Source organism: Podarcis melisellensis (assembly GCF_964234715.1).
Source record: "Podarcis melisellensis genome assembly, chromosome: Z".
Lineage (NCBI taxonomy): Eukaryota > Metazoa > Chordata > Lepidosauria > Squamata > Lacertidae > Podarcis > Podarcis melisellensis.
Genome location: NC_138547.1, coordinates 3831551 through 3855929, shown reverse-complemented (window position 1 = coordinate 3855929; position 24379 = coordinate 3831551). Strand labels below are relative to the sequence as shown.

General features: G+C 47.5%; 1 protein-coding gene across 3 annotated transcripts in view; it reads right to left on the bottom strand.

The window, feature by feature from the left end:
- CERCAM (cerebral endothelial cell adhesion molecule) overlaps positions 1 to 24379 on the bottom strand; it is a 52976-nt gene that overhangs the window by 7026 nt on the left and 21571 nt on the right. For all 3 annotated transcript variants that reach the window (XM_081896452.1, XM_081896451.1, XM_081896450.1), the window contains exons 2-11: positions 17342 to 17452; positions 16663 to 16780; positions 15444 to 15578; positions 13447 to 13651; positions 12346 to 12465; positions 10330 to 10406; positions 9827 to 9933; positions 8120 to 8252; positions 6703 to 6830; positions 4032 to 4235 (exon numbers count right to left, since the gene is read on the bottom strand). In XM_081896452.1, coding sequence (XP_081752578.1) covers positions 4032 to 4235; positions 6703 to 6830; positions 8120 to 8252; positions 9827 to 9933; positions 10330 to 10406; positions 12346 to 12465; positions 13447 to 13651; positions 15444 to 15578; positions 16663 to 16780; positions 17342 to 17452 — 1338 coding nt within the window. The remainder of the gene's footprint in view (positions 1 to 4031; positions 4236 to 6702; positions 6831 to 8119; positions 8253 to 9826; positions 9934 to 10329; positions 10407 to 12345; positions 12466 to 13446; positions 13652 to 15443; positions 15579 to 16662; positions 16781 to 17341; positions 17453 to 24379) is intronic.

The window sequence follows — 24379 nt, the reverse complement described above, 5'->3', positions numbered from 1 at the left end:
GCATCTTAAAACCTTGCAAATTTGTTAGAGGTAGCCAACGTGGTGCCCCCATTGGGCATTGGTGGACTCCAACTTTCATCGTCTTTGACAACTGGCTATGTTAGCTGTGGGGATTTGGGAATCCAACAACAACTGTAAAATGTATTACCACGTACCTGGTATAAGTACAACATTAGTTCTTAACACTGAAAATAAATGTATTTTCAATGAGTTTCTAGAAATTTGTTTCAGAAATTTGTTTTCTCTCTTATGTATTTGTTAATAATTTGGAAATTCAATAATAGCATTTTTTAAAAAGTCATTCACCACCACCAACACAACAAACACCTTGTGGCTACCCAGTGTTGGCTAACCTAGCATAAACATTTATTGACTAAGAGTCCACTTCATCAGCTGCATGAAACTCAGTCCTAAACTGGGGTGGGTGGGGAGAGAAGTGAGATCAAAGGGAGCCAAAATGCAGACCACACTCACATCCCCATGAGCAAAGGAAGTGTTATTGACTACTCAGCAATATTTTGTTTCTTTGTTTGTTTATATATATATGTGTGTGTGTGTGTGTGTGTGTGTGTGAGAGAGAGAGAGAGAGAGAGAGAGAGAGAGAGAGAGAGAGAGAAATTGATTTTGCATTACGCAAATACAGAGCCAAAAAAGGCCAGGTGAAATTCTGGTTTGGAGCGAGAGTCTGGCACAGATGGAAAGTCTGAAAACACAGCCAGGAATCCTGGCTCAGCCTCTGCCGGCTGCCTGTAAATCACATTCCCGAAGTGTCTTGAGCAGAGGCCAGTGTAGCCCGTGGGAAGCCATGCAGCAAGCAAGACACAAAAGCTTCTCCTATCGACCCCACTTTCTCTTTGGGGCACAGCGTGGCTGCTCCATCCCACGTGCAAGCATTGCTTACTATGGTGACCCAGTGATGGACTCCAGATTTGGGAGAGGGAGGGGCAGGAGGGCTGAACAAGACCTGCCCCTGTTGCCCACTTGCTTGTTCTCTCCCACTGGGCCCAATCCGCACCAGCACACAGAGGAAGCGGGCAAGGCAAGTGGAGGCCAATGCTGCTCCTTGCTTAACTGAGAGGGAAGGTGAACATGTGGCAACTGCAAGGCTGAACAGACAGAAGGAGAGGAGGGCTCTGAAGGTCAACAGTGGGGGCCCTTACCACAGCGTGGGCCTTAATCTGTGCCTGTCAAAGCCAATCACTGCCTACTGACACAGTAGGGGAGGCCAGGAAAATAGCCCATCTGTCAAAACAGGGATACGGAGCCTGAAGCCCTCCAGATGTTGTTGGCTTTTCAGCATCAGCTAGGGCTGATGGGAGTTGGAGTCCAACAACATCTAGAGGGCCACAAGTTCCCCTTGTTGTGGTACAGACATTAACAGACAAGATACTAAGCTTTTCCTATATGCAACAACTGCAGCAAGAATTTTATTAGCACACAATAAAAGAGGCCCGTTCGCAACATGAGCAGAACGCAACCCGTGTCTGCACATCTGCGGGTCATGATTCACCACTTCTGCGCATGCGCATGACTTCATTTTGAGCATCTGTGCATGCGCAAGTGACGAAACCCGGAAGTAACCCTTTCTGGTACTTCCGGGTCACCGCAGGACACAACCTGAAAATGCTCAACCTGAAGCAAATGTAACATGAGGTATGACTGTATTGTAAAATTAATAAAAATGATATGGGGGGGGGACAAGTTCCCCTTGTTGTTGTTGCCGGCATTCATCTGTCTTGAGAGACAGTGGAGTGCACCTCTAGGGGTGAAGGCAAACTACTGCGTTTGCAGCACCAGAGTGACTCTGAAGTGCAAGCCTGGGCAGTGGGCATGGAGTTCATGTGCCGCCCAGGAGACAAGACCCGCCCCCCTCGGCATCACAGATGTGGTCCAAAGGAAAGCAGAGCAAGAGGTTTGGCACCAGCTTGGCTGCAAGAGTTGCCGGAAGGAGGAGTACAAGGCACCGTTCAACTGCCTTAGGGACTCCACTCTGAATTTGTGTAGGGTTTATTCCTTAGCTTAGCCTTTTCTTCCCCTGAAGGTCTCTCACAAAGAATCAGGTGTGGATCTTTCCTCTGGGTTTACTCCTGAAACCTTTCTCATGAATGAGTAGAGCCACAAGACAGAAGAGGTTTAGGATCTGGTGGTAAAGGGGAGTTCATCATTCCTGCCATTTCCTCACCAACAGGGGAGGCAACTTTCACATACCCCTCCCCCAACAGCAACCCCCCCCCCCATGCTAACCCCCACTGTTTGGGAGGGCACCCCAAGCATCAAGGGAAGATGTTTTGTGAGGGACATGAAGACCCGGTGGAAAACTGCCTCTTCTATGCCCCGACTTCTGCCCTAGAGCATCAGGAGGACCAAGGCTTCTCCATCCCAGTCCTAAGGCATGGCAATCAGCCACATTTCCCTGGCTCCTATTATGCTTCCAGCAAACTGAGCGAATGGCTATTCAAGAAACCTCAACACCCTCTCCTCCTCCTGGGGGCTGCTGACTATTCTTTTCCACAGACTTCTGCAGGCTGGAGGGAGTGAAGTCATAGGAACAGATGTTTTCCCTTAACTGATGCCGGAGCAGTGAAGGCAGGGATTGGTGCGGGGCGGGGAGAGAGGCGCTTTTCTCTTTGCTTACAAGGCATGATCCTGCCCAATTTATTCTGGAGGCCTTATCTGTGTGTGTCAGCCTTGACGTTTCTGAGCACAATTCAAAGTGTTAGTATTGACCTTTAAAGCCCTAAACGGCCTCGGTCCAGTATACCTGAAGAAGCGTCTCCACCCCCATTGTTCAGGACACTGAGGTCCAGTGCCGAGGGCCTTCTGGCGGTTCCCTCACTGCGAGAAGGAAAGCTACAGGGAACCAGGCAGAGGGCCTTCTCGGTAGTGGCACCCGCCCTGTGGAACGCCCTCCCATCAGATGTCAAAGAGATAAACAACTACCTGACATTTAGAAAACATCTGAAGGCAGCCCTGTTCAGGGAAGTTTTTAATGTGTGACATTTTGATGTCATTTTAATCTTTGTTGGAAGTCGCCCAGAGTGGCTGGGGAAGATGGGCGGGGTACAATTATTATTATTATTATTATTGGAGATTTAGCCTCCCACCCCTGACTGGTTGGTGCTTGTTTGGTTTTCCCAGACATATGCTGCCACGTCATTGGTGCAACAAGAGTACAATAGCTGTGGATTTGTGCTGGACCGCCCACACATCCTTCCCCATCATTAGCTCTTTTGAGATACTTCCTCCTATGTTGCTGCTTTATTGCCCTCTGGATTACTAAGCTTTTGCACTGCAGCACAACAAAAGGAGTATTTGTGTTAACAGGATTATCAGCAGGGAGCTGCGCGACACGGAAACAAAGCAAGCATGTCTGCCCCGAAACATTTGCAGGTGCGAACAGAACTGAAAGTGGGATAGTGCATAACTGCCCCAAAAGCACCATGAAAACAAACAACCACAAATTCACAATAAAAATGGGGTCTAGAGGGGCCCTGAATGTGTGCCCTGAGCAGTGGGACAGAAAAACCAGCGAGAAGGAGAAATAGAAGGGAACATCCTGTAAAAATGCATGCTTATCTGAATGTTGCCCTGAAGAGAAGCATTACGAACTTACAGTAAGTGCTTTGAGGCTGGATCAGGCCCATGGCCCATCTAGTCCAGCATCCTGTTCTCACAGTGGTCAACCAGATGCCTGTATGAAACCTGCAAAACCTGAGCACAAGAGCAATTCTCTCCCTTCCTGTGGTTTCAAACAACTGATATCCACAAGCATTACTCTCTCTGAATGTGGAGGCACAACATAGCCACCATGGCCAGCCATTAACAGCCCTCTCCTCCATCAAATGTTCCACACTGCAACGTTTTGTCGCAGGTCCCACTCACACATTAAATCCTACCACAGAATTGCCCATACAGACAGGGTGCTTCTTCAGTGCTTCCATGAGAACATCAAGGCAAGGTTGCTGTTCTGTATTACTACATCTGAACTCCAAGCCAATTCAAACAAACCCACAATATTTCAAGCTCCTTACTTGGGGTGCTTGTCATACATGATGGGCAGGAATTCATCCACAGGGAGGATTTTGGAGAGCGGCTGTGCATCAATCAGTTTCTGAGCCCCTCGCCGTGAGATGATGTAAGCTAAAGTCCAGTAGGAATATCCAGGCACCACAAGATTTCGTACATCCTCCACCAGCTCCTCATCCTCAGCGTTCACTTGCTTCCGGCCCAGGTAACTGAAGAAGACAAATCGGCCTTTTTAGTGTTCACCCATTTCCTTCTGCCTACACCAAGAGTGGGGAACCTATTTGCCCCAGAAAGCCAGATCGTCATCTCCCACCTCCAAAAGCCAACATGAGCCCCTGGGCAGTGCCACCAACCTGTCAAAAGTTGGTCCTTGTTAGGATATTGATGTCCCATTCCACCCTGAGAGGAGCAGATATGTGGATTGTTGCATGCCACATGTCTGTTTACATTCCAGCACAGCTTGCTGGGAACTTTTGTATATTGCTTTTGCCTATGCTGTTTGCTTGGACACGAAGGGAAGCAGACATGTTTTCCTTTGTCTGCTGCTGAATAAAATGATGTAAATATGCTTACATATGCCTCTGTCCGCCTCTTCCGTTGCAAAGAGTTCTTATCTCTGCTGGCTTGCGTGCTTAAGCTTTGAAGGCTTTTGAGGCTTGAGTCGCAGTTTTTGATGCTGTTCCGAGAACTGGAGTTTGCCCGGCTGCTGGCCAATGGCTGGAGCCAGCTGGGGGCCTGCCAATTGCCCCCGTCTCCCCAGACGCATCCCAACAGGCCCATGGGGATGGAGATAGTAACTGAGCAGAACTGAGGAGACCTGGCAGGCCAAACCTGGCTGGTGGGCAGGAAGGTTCCCCACCCCTAAATTAACAGACCGACCTCAGGGAGCTGCTGCTAATCAAAGCACAGTGTTCCAAGCTGGACAGATCCCTGATCTGTCCCGGTATAAGGTGGCACCATTTGAGGGTGGTGGGGAGGATCCACAGCCTAGTGGCAGCACACTTGCTTTGCATGCAGACAACCACAAATCCCCAGGTTAGAGGAGGGGCCCTTATCCATGTGCAACTTACCCAGCCTGCCCCACCTCCCACACCATATGACCCTGGTTTCCCCAGCTCCTCTTCTCCCAGACACATCTCCCCTCCCTCAATATAAACAAACAACAACAACAACAAGCCTTCCACAGATTAAAAACAGTTAAAACAATTTAAAACAGTAAAAACAACTGTAGCTGCAGCTCTGTCTCAGCTTTGTGCTGCAGCCAGAAGATGCAGGTTGGCTGCAGGTGCAGAGGGCTGGCTTGTGATCTAGCGCAGAATGCTGCAGCCCGATTGCTGACAGGAGTGAGGCCTTGCCAGCTCAGAGGCCGGTGATTTGTTACTGCACCAAGTTCAAGTGTTTCTGTTAATATATAAAGCCCTTTGCAACTTGGGACCAGTTAACCTACAAGATCACCTTACACCAAATGTGCACACTCCATCACTTCAATCATTGGAACTGCTACTACTTTACAGGTGCCACATAATACCTGTTCAGCATTTGTAAGAACTCAGTCAGTGTGACAGCGACTGCACTTTGGAATTCCCTGCCTACTGGGATCAAGCCTTCACTGTGCTCTTTTCGGCACCTGCTAAAAACATTCCTGTTTAGGCAAGCCTACCCAGGTGCTTGGAAAGTTGAGATGATTTTAATCAGTTGTAGTATTTTAACTCTTGCATGTTTTGAAGCAGTGTTGTGGTCTTTTCCTAGATTTTTTTCTTTTGCCGGTGGCGCTGTGGGTTAAACCACAGAGCCTAGGACTTGCTGATCAGAAGGTCGGCAGTTCGAATCCCCGCGATGGGGTGAGCTCCCGTTGCTCGGTCCCTGCTCCTGCCAACCTAGCAGTTCGAAAGCACCTCAAAGTGCAAGTAGATAAATAGGTACCACTCCGGCGGGAAGGTAAACGGCATTTCTGTGCGCTGCTCTGGTTCGCCAGAAGTGGCTTAGTCATGCTGGCCACATCACCCAGAAGCTGTACGCCGGCTCCCTCAGCCAATAAAGCGAGATGAGCGCTGCAACGACAGAGTCATCCGCGACTGGACCTAACGGTCAGGGGTCCCTTTACCTTTACCTTAAACCACTTTGCATAATTTTTATGAAATAAAGAAACGTGAATACAGGAAATAGCTTTCTAATGATTCAGACCATTGGCGCATCTGGCTCAACATTGCCTCTGGTGATTCCGCAGGATTTCAGACAGAGTCAGGATCTCTTTCCCAGCCCTACCTGGAGTTGCCTAGGATTGAGCCAGAGACTTCTGCATGCAAAGCACAGACTCTTAACAACTGATTCATTGTCCTCCACCTAAAACTAAATATTCCAGCCCTCACAGTTCTGAATAAAGGGATGAACCAAACAGGAACACAGGAAGTTGCCTTATGGAGAGTCAGGCTATACATCAATCGAGCTCAATATTGCCTAAACTGACTGGCAGAAGCTCACCAGGATTTCCAACAGGAGACTTTTCCAGACCTTCCTGGAGAAACCGTTGGGGATGGAACCTTAGACCTTCTGCATGCAAAGCAGGTGTACTGCCACTGAGCTATAGTTATTTTGGCATTCCAAAGTGTAGCCAAACAACTAGGGCTGTTTTGCAGCTGAGGACCTCGCCCAACCCCACCAGCTAACCCAACATACATCAGGTCCCAATCCAGCTGTGCTTGCTCCAGTTCATCCATGAGCCGCAAAATTCGCTTCTTGAAATATGCCTCAAACCGAACATCATCTTCCAGCACCACAGACTTCTCCAGACCCCGTTCGACAATCTAAAGGGGGGAGAAAAACAGCGCTAGAGAGTATGGGTGAAAGAGACCTTAAAGTTCCATCACAGAGCTCACCCAGGACTGCAGCAAGCAAAGGGACACCAGCACCTTTACCAAGGGAACTTGCTGTGTATGCTATAACAGCACAGCTCAGAGATGGAGAAGCTGTTGCTCTTTAGATGTCTTGAGATCTACAGCTCCCATTAGCTGTGGGGCTGAGGAGAGGCCAACAACATCAATATAGCCACAGGTTCCGCATCCCTGGTGTAGACCTTGTTGAGAAATCCAAAAGACCTTTTTGGGGAAAGCGCAGGGCAGAGAGCAAATTTTATCATATGCTCACAGGCTTGGATTAATTAGGAGGATTGGAGCCAGGACCAAGGAATAACATCATCTCCTGATAATCAGAACACGGGAAGTCACCCAAAATTGTTTAATTTGGAACTGGATAATTGGCTCTTTTAATTGTATTGTGATTTGATACTGTATTAATGTGGCTTACATGGGATTGTTATTAACGAAAAAATAATAATAAGTTATCTAACAAAAGAACTACTTTGGAACATTGGGAAAGAGTTTGACTCCTGCGCTACTGCAGCTTAGACAAGTTGAATGCCAGGGCCACTTCCTACTCTTCAGCTCTATGATTCCAAGTGCAAAAGTGAGAGGGCAATGAATTCCTGATGCATGCGTCAATCTGGGAGGTAAGGGTCAGGTCAACCAGTGTCAGGATCTGCAAGGATTGGGCTCCCCCAGCCTCCCGGCACTTCTCCACCCACTCTCTGCTACGCTGTACAACGTCGAGCAACAGCCAGAAACACCTCTCCTACTCTTCAGCCCAGCAAACCAGGTGACCTGAGAGACACAGTAGGAGCCTAGCTGGACCTAAAAGAAGAATTTGGACTTGATATCCCGCTTTATCACTACCCTAAGGAGTCTCAAAGCGGTTAACATTCTCCTTTCCCTTCCTCCCCCACAACAAACACTCTGTGAGGTGAGTGGGGCCTAGAGACTTCAGAGAAGTTTGACTGGCCCAAGGTCACCCAGCAGCTGCAGGTGGAGGAGCAGAGACACGAACCCGGTTCACCAGATTACAAGGCCACCGCTCTTAACCACTACACCACACTGGCTCTACCTATATAACCATTGCACAGGGCTTGGCCCCAGATCTTGAGTAGCCAACAAGAGAGAAGCTGATGGGCAGGCTCTGCTGGACTACATCGATGGCCCTTCCCTGCACCGAACCAACCCAAGCCCTTGACCCTTTCGTCCAACCCAGCCCAAGCCCTTACCTCATTCCACACATGATGGTGGCTCAGGAAGCAGCCCACCTCCCCTTTGGTGAGTGTCCTGCCTGAAAAGGGGTCAAAATAACCTGGAAGCAGGTCCACACCCAGTTTCTTGATGTCACTGCTGTTTAGGGCACTGGCAGAGGAGATAACAGAGGTTAGCAAAGCAGCACTCCCAAGAGCGCAGGTCAAGAACCAGGACAGGCAGCATGGAGCGACACAGCCCCGTATAGATATCCCACCCAGCCTTGGGTCCCCCAGGTGTTGTTGGGGTGCCATTTCACATAAGCTGTTGCTGGCATGGAGCCCACGTGCTCCTCTCTCCAGCTTTCAGGTGCAATGGGGTTCAGACAACTATATTTATTGCATTTCTTCAGGAGCATTTCTAGTTAAAAGTTCTGAAAGCTGTGTACAAAGAACAGCATAATAAAAACAGAGAAAGTGCATTTAAAAAGTATTTAGAGAAGAGACAGTGGAAGAAGGTTTAAAGAATATCTGAAAAAATATGTTAATATTTAAATCTCAGAATAGCTTTGGAAGTGGATATAGACTGTAGGGTTACAAGTAGAAGATAGTGTATTTTAAAATAGTATTATTTGTAAGTGATAAAATGTGAAGATTTTTATGGTAAAAGTAAGCGTGATTTTTTAAAAAATGGTTAAAAATTATGATATATGTAAACTGCTAAAGATGAGGTAAAATGAAAATCAGATAGTGGGGACTTGGGGAAGCCTACCTAACAATGCTTAGAAAAAATAAGGATAAGACAAGAATCTGTTCGTATTGTTTGTATTTTCTGTTTGTGTTGTTTAGTTGTGTTATAAAATGAATTTAAAAATTGTGGGGGGGGGGAGTATTTATATAAAAAAGAGAGGAATTCAGCAAAATTAGGGTCCGATCTTATGGGTCAGGGGAAGCCTGGGCAAAAAGGTTTATCTTCACAAAGATGACTAAAGCTAGTGATGAAAGAAGCTGCACATACAGCAGAGGGAAAGGCTGGGCTATTTAGGAGCATGTGAAGATGGTCCTTCTGGACCACAGGCCCATCTTGTTCAGCATCCTGTTTCCACAGTGCCAAAGCAAATGCCTGCAGGAATCCCACCAGTGAGGCACACAGGCAATGGCTTCCCCCACCCTGACTTCTGCTCTTCACCTAACAACTGATATTCCATGGTACACTGGTTCTGCAAGTTCTGTAAATCCATCATGACTAGAAGAACTTGATAGTTGTTTCCTGAATGGACTTGCTCCTTCAAATCTATCTACAGTGGTACCTCTGGTTGTGAACGGGATCCGTTCTGGAGGCCTGTTCACAACATGAAAAGAGCGCAACCTGAAGCGCTGTATTTGTGCGGGTGCACAGTGCAATGGAGCTTGTGCGTATGCATGAAGCGCAATTTAGCGCTTCTGCGCATGGGTGAGCGGCGAAACCTGGAAGTAACCTTTTCTGGTACTTCCAGGTCACCGTGGGACGTAACCTGAAAGAACATAACCAGAAGCAAACATAACATGAGGTATGACTGTAAATAATAATAATAATGATCACCACCATCATATTTTGGCCTCAGTATGTTCCCCTTTCTCCTATTACATTTGCATTTTTTAAAAGCTACCTAAGCCTTGCGACAGAGAGGTCCACCAGTTGCAGCAGCCCCATTTCATGCTAAAAACTAAAACAAAGCACCCCAGAAAGAGGCGTCAGCCAGTCACCTTCCATCGACAGCGTTAATCACCAAGGGCTCTATCTCCAACTCAAAGAGGGAACTAAGCATGCGCTGCCGACGGTCTGGGCGCCTTGCCAAGTTGATGAGGAAAACCTAAAAGGAAAACAGAAGGTTCAATTCCTTTTTTCAAGTACTTATATAAACCACTTTTCATCACAAAAGCAAGCTTACAAAGAAAATCAAATGCAATTAACTAATGAACTAAAGTGGAATATGTAAAACAATGAAGCTCAAAAAAAGCCATAAAATAGGATTCCACTTACTCAAAACTCACAAAATTCATCACATGCATTCAGGCATACTCTGACTCAGTCACTCACTCACAGCCCTCACAGGTGCTGACAATTTCTCTCTTACACACACACACACACACACACACACACACACACACACACAGAGAGAGAGAGAGAGAGAGAGAGAGAGAGAGAGAGAGAGAGAGAGGGAGAGAGAGAGAGAGAGAGAGAGAGAGAGAGAGAGAGACTTGCTTACCTCGTCAAACCCAATTTTGGTTGGATGCTTCGGTGGGAGGTAGACATGGCTGGAGGGGAACATTGGGGTACCATCCACTGCAAGACAGATGTAAAGCTTGGAGAGGAGGCCACGTTGCTGCTCAGGTTTTTAACCTGTAGAGTGGTACCTCGGTTTAAGAACAGTCCTGTTTGCGAATGATTCGGTTTACAAACTCCGCAAAACCGGAAGTAGTGTCCTGGTTTGAGAACTTTACCTCAGTCTAAGAATGGAATCCAAATGGTGGAAGGGCACCGGCGGCAGGAGGCCTCATTAGGGAAAGCGCACCTTGGTTTAAGAACGGTTTTGGTTTAAGAACAGACTTCTGGAACGGATTAAGTTTGTAAACCGAGGTACCACTGTACTGTACTCATAAGCAAGTGAGTTCCATAAACAGCTTGCTGTTATTTTGCTGGTGTGTTCTGCCAATAACTCTAAACCAGCTCCCAAAACTTTCTTTCCTTCCCTCTTTGAATTGCTTATAATAGGGCTTCCACTGTGTTGTTGTTGTTAATTATTAGCATTATTAATTATAAGTGGTAGTAAATGGAGAGGGAGAAACGGTTCCAGGTTTGGATTTCTTGCGTCAAGCAGGAGACAGACAAAATGGCCTACAAGGCTCTCTCCAGCTCTTTGGTTCTAATTTCCCTTGAGCTTGAGAAGGTTAAGTTATTAATATTATTACAGTGGTGCCTCGCAAGACGAACGCCTCGCAAGACGGAAAACCCGCTAGACGAAAGGGTTTTCCATTTTGGAGGCGCTTCGCAAAATGAATTTCTTTATGGGCTTGCTTCGCAAGACGAAAATGTCTTGCGAGTTCCTGCGGTTTCCCCCCCTTTTTCCCAAGCCGCTAAGCCACTTATCAGCTGATCTGCTGATAAGCCGCTTAACAGCTGATCGCTAAAAGCCGCTAAACCGCTAATAGCGCTAATCCGCTAAGCTGTCAATGGGCTTGCTTCGCAAGACGAAAAAACCGCTATTCGAAGAGATTCGCAGAACGGATTCTTTTCATCTTGCGAGGCACCACTGTATTAATGAAATTTGTGTACCATCCTATACCCACAGATCTCATGGCAGTTCACAACATAAAATCACAATATAAAAAACACATAATACATAATAAGAGCAAAAACAAAGACAACCCAGTAATCCCCCCTTCCACAACACATTTAAAATGACATCAGATGTCAATCAGCCAAAGGCCTGGTAGAAGAGGAAGGTTTTTACCTGGTGCCTAAAGGTGTATAATGAAGGCACCAAGTGAGCCTCCTTGGGGAGAGCATTTCAGAAACGGGGAGCCACTGCAGAAAAGTCCCGTTCTCGTGTTGCCCCCTCTGGACCGCTCATGGAGGAAGAACATGATGAAGGGTTTCAGACGATGATCTCAGGGTCCGGGTAGGGTCATATGGAAATAAGTGGTCTTTGGTGTATTGTGGTTCTGAGCCATTTAAGGCTTTATACCAGCACTTTGAATTGGACCAGAATTGGCATAATATGCTCAAACCTATCTTTCTCAGGTAAACCAGAGAAAGATAGGGGGCCATATCCAACAAAATTCTACTCAGAGCAGACCTACTAAAATTAATGGGCACAACTTATGGTGCTTCCAGACAACCTGCTTACTGAGCATTCATCCCCATTTGTTTGCAGGGAGGTTAGACGCTGTTGCACCAAAGCAAATGCGATCCCTCACTTTCCTTACCACCAAAAAGTCTGATCTTTTGGGGAAGCAGGTTTGCAGCACACGCCCTCCCAATGGAATTTGATTATGCAGCCTGAATTTGCCAGCACGTGACTGAATCCCACCTGAAAATAGTGAGGGTCTGGAAACTCCTTTAGTCATGGACATTAATTGCAATGGGTTTGCTCTGAGTAGAGCAAGCACTGGGTACATGCCATCAAGTGTAGGCCTATCAAGGTCCCGCAGCCAGGAAGAAAAATACCCTACAATAACCCCCAAGAATGATTCTCTGGTGGGCTAGGGCAGTATTAACTCACCCATTGCCTCCAGGATCAGGTGCACAAAGTTGATGCTTTCATCCTCCAGCGTCTGGTGAGATTTCACAGGGACATTGATATATCCAAACCGCTGCTGGTTACATAAGTACATCTGGGCTCCTGCACAGGAAACAGAATAATAACTTAAAAGTATGCTGCTTGACAATTCTATGGTTCTGTAAACGAGCATTTAAGATAAAGTCCAAACAATTGCCACATCGCCAGCACAGGCTCCTTGACAGTGGAATACCTCTGCTCCGCCCAATGCCACACCAGACCGCCGTGCTCTTCTGCACACCTTGGTAGACAGAGCATGGGCTGTCCATCTCCCTTTTTTGCTTGCCCCAGTTTGAATCAAACATTAGAAAAAAATCAGGGTGAAATGGAGCCTCCATGTCCAGTAGCAGTATAATGCTAAACACGAGCTGCAGGGAGGGGGGAACAGAAAAGGCCTGATGCTTTCATGCTGTTTGAGGGGCTTCCCAGAGGCACCTGATGGCCACAGGTACCTCTGGACTAGAAGGGCGTCTGGTCTGAAAAGCTCTTATTACAGTGGACCCTCTGGATACGAATTAAATTCGTTCCAGGGGTCCATACATAACCTGAAAAGTCTGTAATTGGAGGAGCCAATTCCGCGCACATGCGTGGTGCACAGAGCGCTTCTGCGCATGCGGCGAAACCCGGAAGGACAGTCATACCTCTTGTCACGTTTGGTTCAGGTTACGTCTTTTCAGGTTGCTTCCCGTGGCGACCTGGAAGTACTGGAAAGGGTTACTTCCAAGTTTCGCCGCTCACACATGTGCAGATGCTCAAAATGACGTCACGTGCATGCGCAGAAGCGGTGAATCATGACCCGCACAGACGAGGGTTGCGTTCTGTTCATGTTGCGAATGGGGCTCCGGAATGGATCCCATTCACAACCAGAGGTACCACTGTATACATTTCCGGGTTTGCTGCGTTCACAACCCGAAAGTTACGTATCCAGAGCGGTACATAACTTGAGAGTCCACTGTATTATCAAGCACTTTCTGGACATGTGGAAACTCTATACAATTGCTGGCCATGATGGTCTGCCTCCCCCTTTTCCTTCCTCACTCTCACCTGCAGTTTGGCAGGAGTAGGCAAAAACAATGATGTCATCAAATGGCCAGGTATAGCTGGGATGGGGCGGGTGAAAGGCCAGGTCAGCAGTGTCGTCCTTCCGCAGATCAATCAAGAAGGCGGCATAGACCATGGAGACAGCAAAGCACCCGATCCGCTGCCTGTTCTTGGTGGGGAAGTAGTCTGCTGTCCTACGGTAGTAACCCTGGAACGTGCAAGAGAGTCTCATAACCCAAAGTAGCCCAGTGCCGTGCCAAGAACTGTCTGCCACCCAATTAGGAAACCATAACTCTAAACATGAAAGGTCCTGCGGCAATGCAGGCTTGTCTACCAATCACAGCCGCCAAACCCACCACCTGCATCTTACTCAAAATTAGCCCGGGGGTCGGGGATGGGGGGCAGCATTGCCTGTTTATCCTCCTTAGAGTTGTATCCAACCAAATCCTACTCAGAGCAGACCCATGAAAATTAATGTGCCACTGTGATATTGACTCTGCTATTATAACCGATAAATTTCAAGGGGTGCCAATTGGTTTCTGGGCCCATGCAAAGTGCTGGTTTTGACCTATAAAGCCTTAAACGGCTCAGGACCGCAATACCTCAAGGAATGTCTCCTTCCATTTGAACCTACCCGGACCCTGAGATCATCCTCTAAGGCCCTTCTTCATGTGCCTCCTCCACAAGGGGTGTAAAGGGTGGCAACATGAGAACAGGGCCTTCTCTGCAGTGGCTCCCCGTCTGTAGAATGCTCTCCCCAGGGAAGTTCACCTGACGCATTCCTGATACACCTTTAGGTGCCAGGCAAAAACGTTCCTCTTATACCAGGCCCTTGGCTAAATTGACATCTGATGTCATTTTAAATGTGTTGTGGATTATTGGGTTGTCTTTGTTTTTATTATGTATTCTGTGTTTTTTTTATATTGTGATTTTATGTTGTGAACTGCTCCGAGCTCTATGGTTATAGGGTGGTATACAAATTTAATAAATAAACAAACAAATAAAATGTACATTGCCTTTAGTGGACCTACTCTGAGTAGGACTAGCACTGAATGCAACGCTTGGGGCAAAACTATAATGACCTACGTCTACCTCTCATTCGTTCTGGCTCTGCCTACTGTATGTCTATGACCCTCAGCAGTGACCCAACAGGCCTGAAGGAATTTCAAGCATGGCTGTGCCTTTTGGGAAAGGTAAGTGGAGAGGGGCAGGTGTGGAAGGAACACTAAGGATGTACTGCCATGATCCAGTGGTCCAGAAGCTTCAGCTGGCGCAGAACACAGAGGTCCGTATGCTGGAGGGAGCTCAATGCTTAGAGCACACTAGGTTTACATCAACTGCACACAATGCAAAGTGTTGGTTTTTACCTTTGAAGACCTAAATACTCCGGGGCCAAGTTATTCCATGGACCACTTGCACCCATACGAGCCTGCTATAGAGACCCCCTTCTTGCAGACCTGCCAATCAAGCAGGTGGGAATAGGAGGCAGAGCCTTTTGGGTGGTGGCTCCTCACCTATGAAACTCCCTTCCCCAGGAGGCAGGTTTGGCCCCATCCCAGTTTTCTTTCAAGCAGGCCATACACACATAGGGTTATGTCCAACTAATTTCTATTCACAGTAGACATTATTTTTTTAGCATAGTTTTAAAACGTTGCAAAAATAAGAACAACTTAAACAGGCTTTGAAACAAAAATGTCTGTAGAAATAAAAATGTCTTCAGTTGTTTCCAGAAGAACAAATAGTGGGTGACTTCAGTCGAAGCCTGGCTGTATTTATGATATATATTTGCTTTTATATTGCTCTGATGGTGCATGCATTTTCACTTGCTGAATTGACTCTGTTGTCTCTTTGTAGTGCACCTGTGGTCCTCCAGATGTTGAGCAATGACTCCCATCACCCCTGGCCACTGCCCTACATTACCTGGAGGGCCACAGATTTCCTGCTCGTGCAATAAATAAATTCTGCAAATCTGCTCAAGCACCTCCACCAAACGGGCTTACCTGAGGAGTAATTCCACACCAGAAGTTGGAGTAATAGGTCTGAGAGTCCAGCATGGGAGCAACAACAGATTTGTTTTGTGCAATGAGGAACTTCAGAGTCTGGTCATTTGTCAAGATGCTGTCTGTGTCTGTGAACTGGGGACAGAATTAAAAGTGCACACTTTTATCTTGACTGAAACCATGTCTGAAAACTAAACCCCACCCCTGAGGGAGCCTGGCAGGCACAACTGAACTGCAAAATAGCCGGCATGGATAGAAAAATCTCACCAAGTGCTCCAGTGGATTTAAAAATGCCCCAAGCAGAGGAGCACCAAGCAGTCAAGGTTGGAAGGTGTGAGGCAAGATGTACATTTGAAGAAAACTAAGGAAGGAAGTTGTCTGTGGGCAGGTGATGAGGAAGAAAGCAGGGTGTGGGATGCCCTTGGTTTGAGGGGGAAGGAAATAAGGTGACACAGGAGCCCCCCCACCCCACCCCGCAACCTGGACTCCATCTCTCATCAGCTCCAGTAGCCACTATGACCAAAGGTCAGGTTTCATTTATCTGCTAATTAGTGGCTAGGAGTATTGCTTTAATTGTATGAATATCAAGCCAGGCTGAACTGATACTACCCTTGCTGGTACCTTTCCCGGGAAAATCAGAGGCTCACCATGTCAGGTTCCTATTGGAAGACTGGACAAATGCTACAACATTAGCAGTGGCAAAGTTTTTATCGGTGGTTGCAAGAACGAATGAGCCCTATATTCTGAACAAAATGCTTGTTTAACCTGGAGGTAGGCTGTATGAATTGTGTATTGCTTTGTAACGATTTGTTGGGTCTCTGAACCTTAATAAAGAAAGAGAGAGATTGTATGAACATTGCTAAAGTTGTTCACTACCATTTATGCAGCTGGCATGTTGCTTCCATTTTACAAAGTTGTACATTATGTGAAATATTAACCTATTATATGATCTTGCCCTCCCTCCCTCAGGGTATTATGTATGTGCATACATATGTCTTTCTCTACTGTAAGTCTCTTGGAGACCTTCCCGATAACAAGCAACAAATAAGCATGATAAGTAAATAAATAAATTGTGGCAGCAGCATTTGTAGAGCACCATGTTGAAGAAGGCTGAGGTAGTTGAGAATCAGGTCCACCCAAAAGTGTCTTCTGGCGTGGACAGAATGGAGGAGACACGCGTTGGACATTTTCCCACCTCCAGATGATCAGACTGACTTACCAAAATGTAATCTGCCCGCTCAGATCGGGCAAAGCTCAGAGCTTCCTGTTTGTGCCTCATTACGTGCTCAAAGCGTGCATCGCTCCAGTGTTTGGGCCCATGTTCGTCAGGATAAGAGCTGCAAGAGGCAAGATGGTAAGCAGAGAGTGCAAGGCCTGTTCCTCTCCCCTTTGCGCTGAAGCACCTATTTTATGCAAGCCTTCGGGTTAGCACAGCCCTTCCATACTGTAGTTCCAAGAAACACAAGAGCACATTTAATGGTTCACTGGAGGGAATTAGAGAATTCTGTAGATGGGAAGATCCCCGTGAATAAACCAACTCAAGTTCTCTACCCTAAAAAGGGATCATGGCGTAAGAGCATGGGGGAATGGCAACAAAATGTTGCAGCATGGTGCACAGTCCCCCTAGGCCTGCTCTGGCTTCAAGGCTCCATTTATGTTCCTTAAGAGGGTCTGAAGGCATTCTACCAACAGTTGTTCCTACAGCAACTCGCATTGCCTCTGAACGCAGATCTTCCTATTGACTTTTCAACGAAGTTACAGCTGTACCAGTTCTAAGAAGTACTGCAATTGTTTCTGGGTATCCAAATCCACCGTGATCTTCTTTAATTCCTGACCTATGCATGCTTCTCAATTATTTATGAAATTCAAGTAGGTCGGCACGAGTATTCCAAACTTACCTGGGCTCATCTACGGATCTCCACTCAATGTGCCGGTAGTGGCCTTCCACCGCAGTCAGCCACTCATGCAGTATTTCTGTTGTGTTGTCCACATTGTGGTCAGTGGCGCACCTGAGAATCCAAATTGCAAGTGAGGGATCTGTTCCTCCTCAATTCACCGTTAGCCAATTTTACCCAAAAGCTGGCAGAAAAAGCAAAGAGGGATCTCAAAGGGGACCGGTGGTGGTAGTTTGCACATAGAAATCCAAGGCTGCCTGTAGCCTTCCAGTTGGTTTGTCCGGCTGCTGTTTGCCATGCACAAAACATCGGCACTTTATGTCAGCAGAAAAACCCACTAGAACTGTAGCTAGCTGGAGTCCAACAGTTTAATGCCACATAAGCCAATTTAATTACAGTGGTACCTTGGGTTACACACGCTTCAGGTTACAGACTCTGCTAACCCAGAAATACAGTGGTACCTCAGGTTAAGTACTTAATTCATTATGGATGTCCGTTCTTAACCTGAAACTGTTCTTAACCTGAAGCACCACTTTAGCTAATGGGGCCTCCTGCTGCTGCCGCGCCGCCAGAGCACAACTTCTGTTCTTATCCTGAAGCAAAGTTCTTAACCCAAGGTAATATTTCTGGGTTAGTGGAGTCTGTAACCTGAAGTGTCTGTAACCTGAAGCATCTGTAACCCGAGGTACCACTGTAGTGCCTTGGGTTACAGTGGTGCCTCGCAAGACGAAAAGAATCCGTTCCGCGATTCTCTTCATCTAGCGGTTTTTTCGTCTTGCGAAGCAAGCCCATTGACAGCTTAGTGGATTAGCGCTACAGCGGTCTAGCGGCTTCTAGCGATCAGCTGTTAAGCGGCTTATCAGCTGTTAAGCGACTTAGCGGCTTAGGAAAAGGGGGGGAGCGGGGAAAAACCCGCGGGGGGACGCAATATTTTTTCGTCTTGCGAAGCAACCCCATAGGGAAATTCATTTTGCAAAGCGCCTCCAAAACGGAAAACCCTTTCGTATAGCGGGTTTTCCGTCTTGCGAGGCGTTTGTCTTGCGGGGCACCACTGTATGTACTTTGCTTCAGGATGAGAACAGAAATTGTGCTCCGGTGGCGCGGCAGCAGGAGGAGGCCCCATTAGCCAAAGTGATGCTTCAGGTTAAGAACAGTTTCGGGTTAAGAATGGACCTCCGGAACGAATTACCGTATTTTTCGCACCATAGGACGCACTTTTTCCCTCCTAAAAAGCAAGGGAAAATGTGTGTGCGTCCTATGGAGCGAATGCAGGGGGGGAGGCAGGCGGGAAAAGCCCCCAAGAGCCGCACACAAGCTCCGTGCGCTCTTGCAGGCTTTTCCACAGGAGGGAGAAGGGACTGACTGGCCGCATCAGTCCCTTCCCCCACCTCCCAGAAATGCCAGGAGAAGCCGCGCAGCCCCTTTAAAGAGCTCACGGCTTCTGCGGGCTTTTGCGAGAGGTGAGGGAATCCCCCCACCTCCCAGGAAAGCCAGGAGAAGCCGTGCAGCCCTTTTAAAGTGCGCACGGCTTCTCCCGGTTTTGCGGGAGGTGGGGGAATTCCCCCACCTCCCAGAAAAGCCAGGAAAGTCCTGCGCAGCATCTCCCGGCAAGGAGAGGCTGTGCGGGGCTAAAGGGGAAGGCAAAACAGCGAGCGGGATCCATCCCGCTCGCTGCCTTGCCTTCTTCCATAGCTGCGCGCAACCCCTCCGCAAGGAGACGCTGCGCGGGGCTAAAGGGGAAGGCAAAACAGCGAGCGGGATCCATCCCGCTCGCTGCCTTGCCTTCTTCCATAGCTGCGCGCAACCCCTCCGCAAGGAGAGGCTGCGCGGGGCTAAAGGGGAAGGCAAAACAGCGAGCGGGATCCATCCCGCTCGCTGCCTTGCCTTCTTCCATAGCTGCGCGCAACCCCTCCGCAAGGAGACACTGCACGGGGCTAAAGGGGAAGCCAAAACTTGGCTTGCTCCATAGCTGTGCGCAACCCCTCCGGCAGGGAGAGGTTGTGCACACCCTGTACGCTGCTCTTTGGGGCTGGGGGGGGGAAAGATTTTTTTCTTGATTTCCCCCCCTAAAAACTGGGTGCGCCCTATGGTCCGGTGCGCCCTATGGTGCGAAAAATACGGTAAGTACTTAACCCGAGGTACCACTGTATACACATTATTGGTGTGTATATACCCTGTGTATATTTGATACCTTGGGATGGCAGGCATGATGCAAGTGGAGGAAGAAGTGGAACCTGCAATGTGGATGGCTCCTATTCGGGGGACCAGCCAACCAGGCCCTCTTCCAGCACACTCCATTCCATTCTCCACTTGAACATTTGGGAACAAAAAACGGAAAACCTGCCAGGTCAGTGTGGGTTTACCCTTTTTTATTTTGAGTTAGAATAAAGGCAACCTGGACTTGAAAGCTGACAAACCCTCTCATCTACTGCAAGGTCCTCTCAGTGCTGGCTAGGAAATCTGCAATTTAGACACTATTGCAACACAGTCAGTTCTTGAAAATTACATGTTAATTTCCCAAAGGGCTCCTGACTAGAGCATGGCTATGCCAGCACATCGTCTCTGAGCATATTTATAGCTAGTGGCATGTATTCTTCGCCAAAACTTGCACTAGCTGGCATGGGCACTTTTTAACAGACCTTCCAAAGCAGAGATTGGGGGATCTGTGGCTTTCCACTGGTCTATAACGCCTATCATCCCTGACCATTGCCCATGCCTTAAATGTGCTCCATATTGCTCCTTATAAGTGGGGCTTATATTGGGCACATCCTAAAGCAGGAATCGAAGCCAGTGTGAATTAGTCTGCAAGCCCCAAGTGGGTCACCCAATGACATGATGAAGCAGGGTGGATTTGATTTAAATCAAATTGGTTTAAAACATGATTTAAATCACGATTTAAATCACTAGTCAGTAAGACTTGATTTAAATCATTATTTTTACAGAAAGACTCATTCTTGCTGGTATAATCTTAATATTTACAACCAGATGAAGATTTCATTTGTGGAATAATAAATTTTACAGTTATATCAAAAATTACTGGTTCTGTGTATATAAATTTGCAAAGGAACAATGGGATTAAGGTTTTTTTCCTCAACTCTGTATGTTTATTTTATAACATTTTTCCTGTGAAGGAAAGGCATGTTATCCCTGCAGACACAAATTCACACTTTTGAGAACTACAAAAACAAGCATCTGTGATAATATCCTCTTATTAGAAAAACTGCCCCAAATAATCTTACGGAAACCTCTGGAAGAGCATGACATTGTGAATGGATTAATGGAATTCATTTACCAAAAAAAATTAAACATTGCATATAAAGCCTCATGCTACATAATTAAAAACAAATCCTTATTTCCTGATGAATAAAAAGCAGCACTCTGAACGGGGCTCAGAAGCCCCCAGTGCAGCCACAGCAGAGCCAGTGGCGAGACTGCTTCAGTTCCTAACTCAGAAAGAAATGTATGCAGACAATTTGGGAAACTTTTTCCAATCTCGAAACAAACCCCAATGTATCTCAAGGTAGTGAAATGTCCCCAAAACAAAGGAAGGTGTGTGGTATCCAAAGAAGGACCCATGAGTCTGCTTCCCTAGATTGGTTTCCAGAAGGGGAGTGTTGTCAGTTCACCGCTGCAAAAATACAAAGGATAAAAATCACCAGAGTCTTGTGGCACAAATTTATTAAGACAGACGCTTTTGTGGTACAGAGTCCTTGCCATATTGTTTCCCTGCAACCTCAATCCTCTCTCTTCTCTCCTGCCAACCATGCTGGTATATACCGTATTTTTTGCTCCATAAGACACACTTTTTCCCTCTAAAAAGTAAGGGGAAATGTGTGTGTGTGTTATGGAGCGAATGCAGGGGGGAGGCAGGCAGGAAAAGCCCGCAAGAGCCGCACACACAAGCTCCGCGTGGCTCTTGCGGGCTTTTCCCCAGGGGAAAAGCCCGCAGGAGCTGTGCGCTCCTTAAAGGGTGTACAGCTCCTGTGGGCTTTTGCGGGAGGTGGGGGAATTGCCATAGCCGTGCGCAGCCTCTCCCAGCCAGAGAGGCTGCGCACGGCTAAAGTAGCCAAGACAGCGAGCAGGATCCGGCCGGGAGAGGCTGCGTGTGGCTATGGTAGAAGCCAAGACAGCCAGCGGGATGGATCCCGCTCGCTGTCTTGGCTTCTTTGCTCTTTGGGGCGGGGGGGGGTTAATATATTTTTTTCTTGACTTCCCCCTCTAAAAACTAGGTGCGCCTTATGGTCCGGTGCGCCTTATGGAGCGAAAAATACAGTACATTTGCAAATTTAGGATTACACTTCATGGATCTGAAAAAACAGACTTCCATCTGCATGTGCTACAGGAATCCCAGAAAGGGAGTTCTCTCTGCCACACGGACTCCCTCCAGCAGTGTTGAACAAGCCAAGAGCCACTGGCCCAAGAACGAAACTCGAGGAAAATTAACTTGGTTTAAAAGAAAGAACAGATGCTAATATATAGCAGATTAAATTGCAGGTCTAGGATGCCGTCTCTCCCAAACTGGACTGAGACATCATTAAGAGGCTTGTGCATCAGTTTAACAGAGACAGCAGATGGAAAACAGCTCATGAGCTCTTAAAAAAGAAGATTTATACTACCAGGGTAAGGTTTCCTACAAGATCGTAGAATAGGCTATAAAACACGCCTGAGACAGAGAAGCTTTGGAACAGAAAGGAAGGGAATTCTGTTGTCTCTGCAGAGTGCTGATACATGGGGTGGGAGGCTGGAGCAGAGCAGTCCCAGCAAGGTTAGAGAAATTGGGCTGCAGGGTGTTGGAAATAAAAAGGCAGGCAACACGGAGGGCTCTCTGGATGCCATTCAACAGGGGTGGGGTGGGGGACATGTGACCTTCCAGATGTTGTTGGACTACAGCTGCCATCATCCCTGGCGCTTGGCCATGCAGGCTTTTGGGGTTGGAGGGAAGAGCTGGAGTCCTACAAAAGCCAGAGGGCCACAAGGAATAGCTAGGAGTTGGAAAACAGGAGACCTGCCTGTCGCTTGACTCATGGTCTGCATGGATATGGAGTACCCGGCTGGCAGAAAAAACTGACATGCCAACTGTGAGTGACCAAGGAAAAATTAGACCAGAATAGGCAGGAACACCATGAGAAGAGACAGAAACAGTAAGAAAAGTCACACTTGCTGGCCAAAGGCAAGTTTTCATGTTCAACCAAGTGCCAGCATGCACTGCTGAAACAGCTTTCTGTAGCCTCCATAAGGACTAGAGACTAGAAACGCACTTTTTAAAGTTATAAAGACTAAAGACCACCACAGACACAGAGACATATTTGGAGAGACTTCCAAATCTTCCATGCTATGTGTCTTAACGATCCTCTGTAATTCATTATAGCTGCTTTCAGCCTTTATGAAACAGTGGCCATACTACATTTGTTTATCTGTTTACCCCACCCCTGAGGTAGAGGTGAAGGGAAGCAGCCACTGCTCAGGATCTGCTACCCCTCTTAGGATCCCCAGGCTTCCCAAATGTGTAGCCTTGCAAGTATTACGCTGGATGCAAACTCCCATCATAGCTCCGCCCACTGGCCATGCTGGCAGGAACTCATGGGAACTGGAGTCCAGCAGCGCCCACAGGACCACAGGTTTCTCATTCCTGCCACATAAGCCTCCACCCTAAAATGTTGGTGTGGTTCCTACCGCTTTCTTCTGAAGCTCCAGTGTAACTAAAAAACTTGCCATTCTAGCCCGGGGATGAGGAAACTGTGGTCACCTGGGTGTTGCTGGCCTACAACTCCCACCATCCCTGGCCACAGTAGCAAGGGCTTATGGGAGCTGGAGTTCAGCAGCACCTGGAAGGCTACAGGAACCCTGTCCCTGTCCTAGCATGTCAACATAGCCCAAAGCATTACAAACACTTTTGATTACAACCACCCCTGTGTATCCTTAGAGAGGGCTTATATGTACACAAAAAACTTCTAGAACTTTTGTTCCTTCCAACGGGAGGTTTCCCTCCTCAAAGAGGGAGGGGGTACATTAAAGAGAAAATGTGTTGGGGGGTGCATTCGGCAACAATTTCCTGACCTCATCAGTGCCCACCTCTATAAAATGAGGTCTTCTAAGAGGCACCAGCTCTCCCCACTGATCTGCATCATAGGAGGAACATCTCTGTAGCCTTTCAGATGTTGGAGGCCTCAACAACTGGAGGGCTACATGTCATAGCTGTCAACGTTTCCCTTTTTTTAAGGGAAATTCCCTTATTCCGAATAGGATTCTTCGCAAGAAAAGGGGAAAGTTGACGGCTATTCTACATGTTCCTCACCTCTGATCAACACAACAACAGCTCCATTAGATCCCATTGGGTCTGGAAATGAGCAGCCCTGAAAATGGGCAGCTGGCCCTGCAAAAACAACACCAACACCTCAACACAAGTAGCAGCAACAACAAACTAACACTCCAGGAGACAGTCCAGATACCATGCCAAACTCAGCACTCCTTGTTCAGGCACCCCAAAGAAGACTTCCAGAAATGTACATGCTCCTGTGCCCCCACACTAGACACCAGAAGTAATCAGGGCTCGCCCAAAATCACGCTTACCTATATACTCCAAAACTATGTGCTGCAGGGCGGCAGAGCCTCTGAGGACCTGCTCCTCCCTAGACACCCATAGCTGCCAACGTTTTCCTTTAAGGGAAATTCCCTTATTCCAAATAGGATTCCTCGCAAGTAAAGGGAAAAATTGACAGCTGTGCATCCTCCCCCCACGCTGAGGTCCTGAGGCACACTTTTGGACGGCCTGCCCAAGGTTGAAGTCCCTACAAGACAGGCTCAAGCACCCACAAAACTTGCACTCACACTACAACTGGGGATACCTACCACCACCCCGAAATTAACTAGGATCCCCAACAACTAACCCTCACGCTCATAAACACTTTTCTAGGGCGTCTCGAATCAATCCCAGATTGGGCTGGGAAGGGGGAACCCCTAAAACTCCATCCTGTCCCCGCTTGCCGCCGCCTGCCCCCCCCCGCACCCCAAAGGCAGTCAGCGTCAGCGCAACTTAAAGTT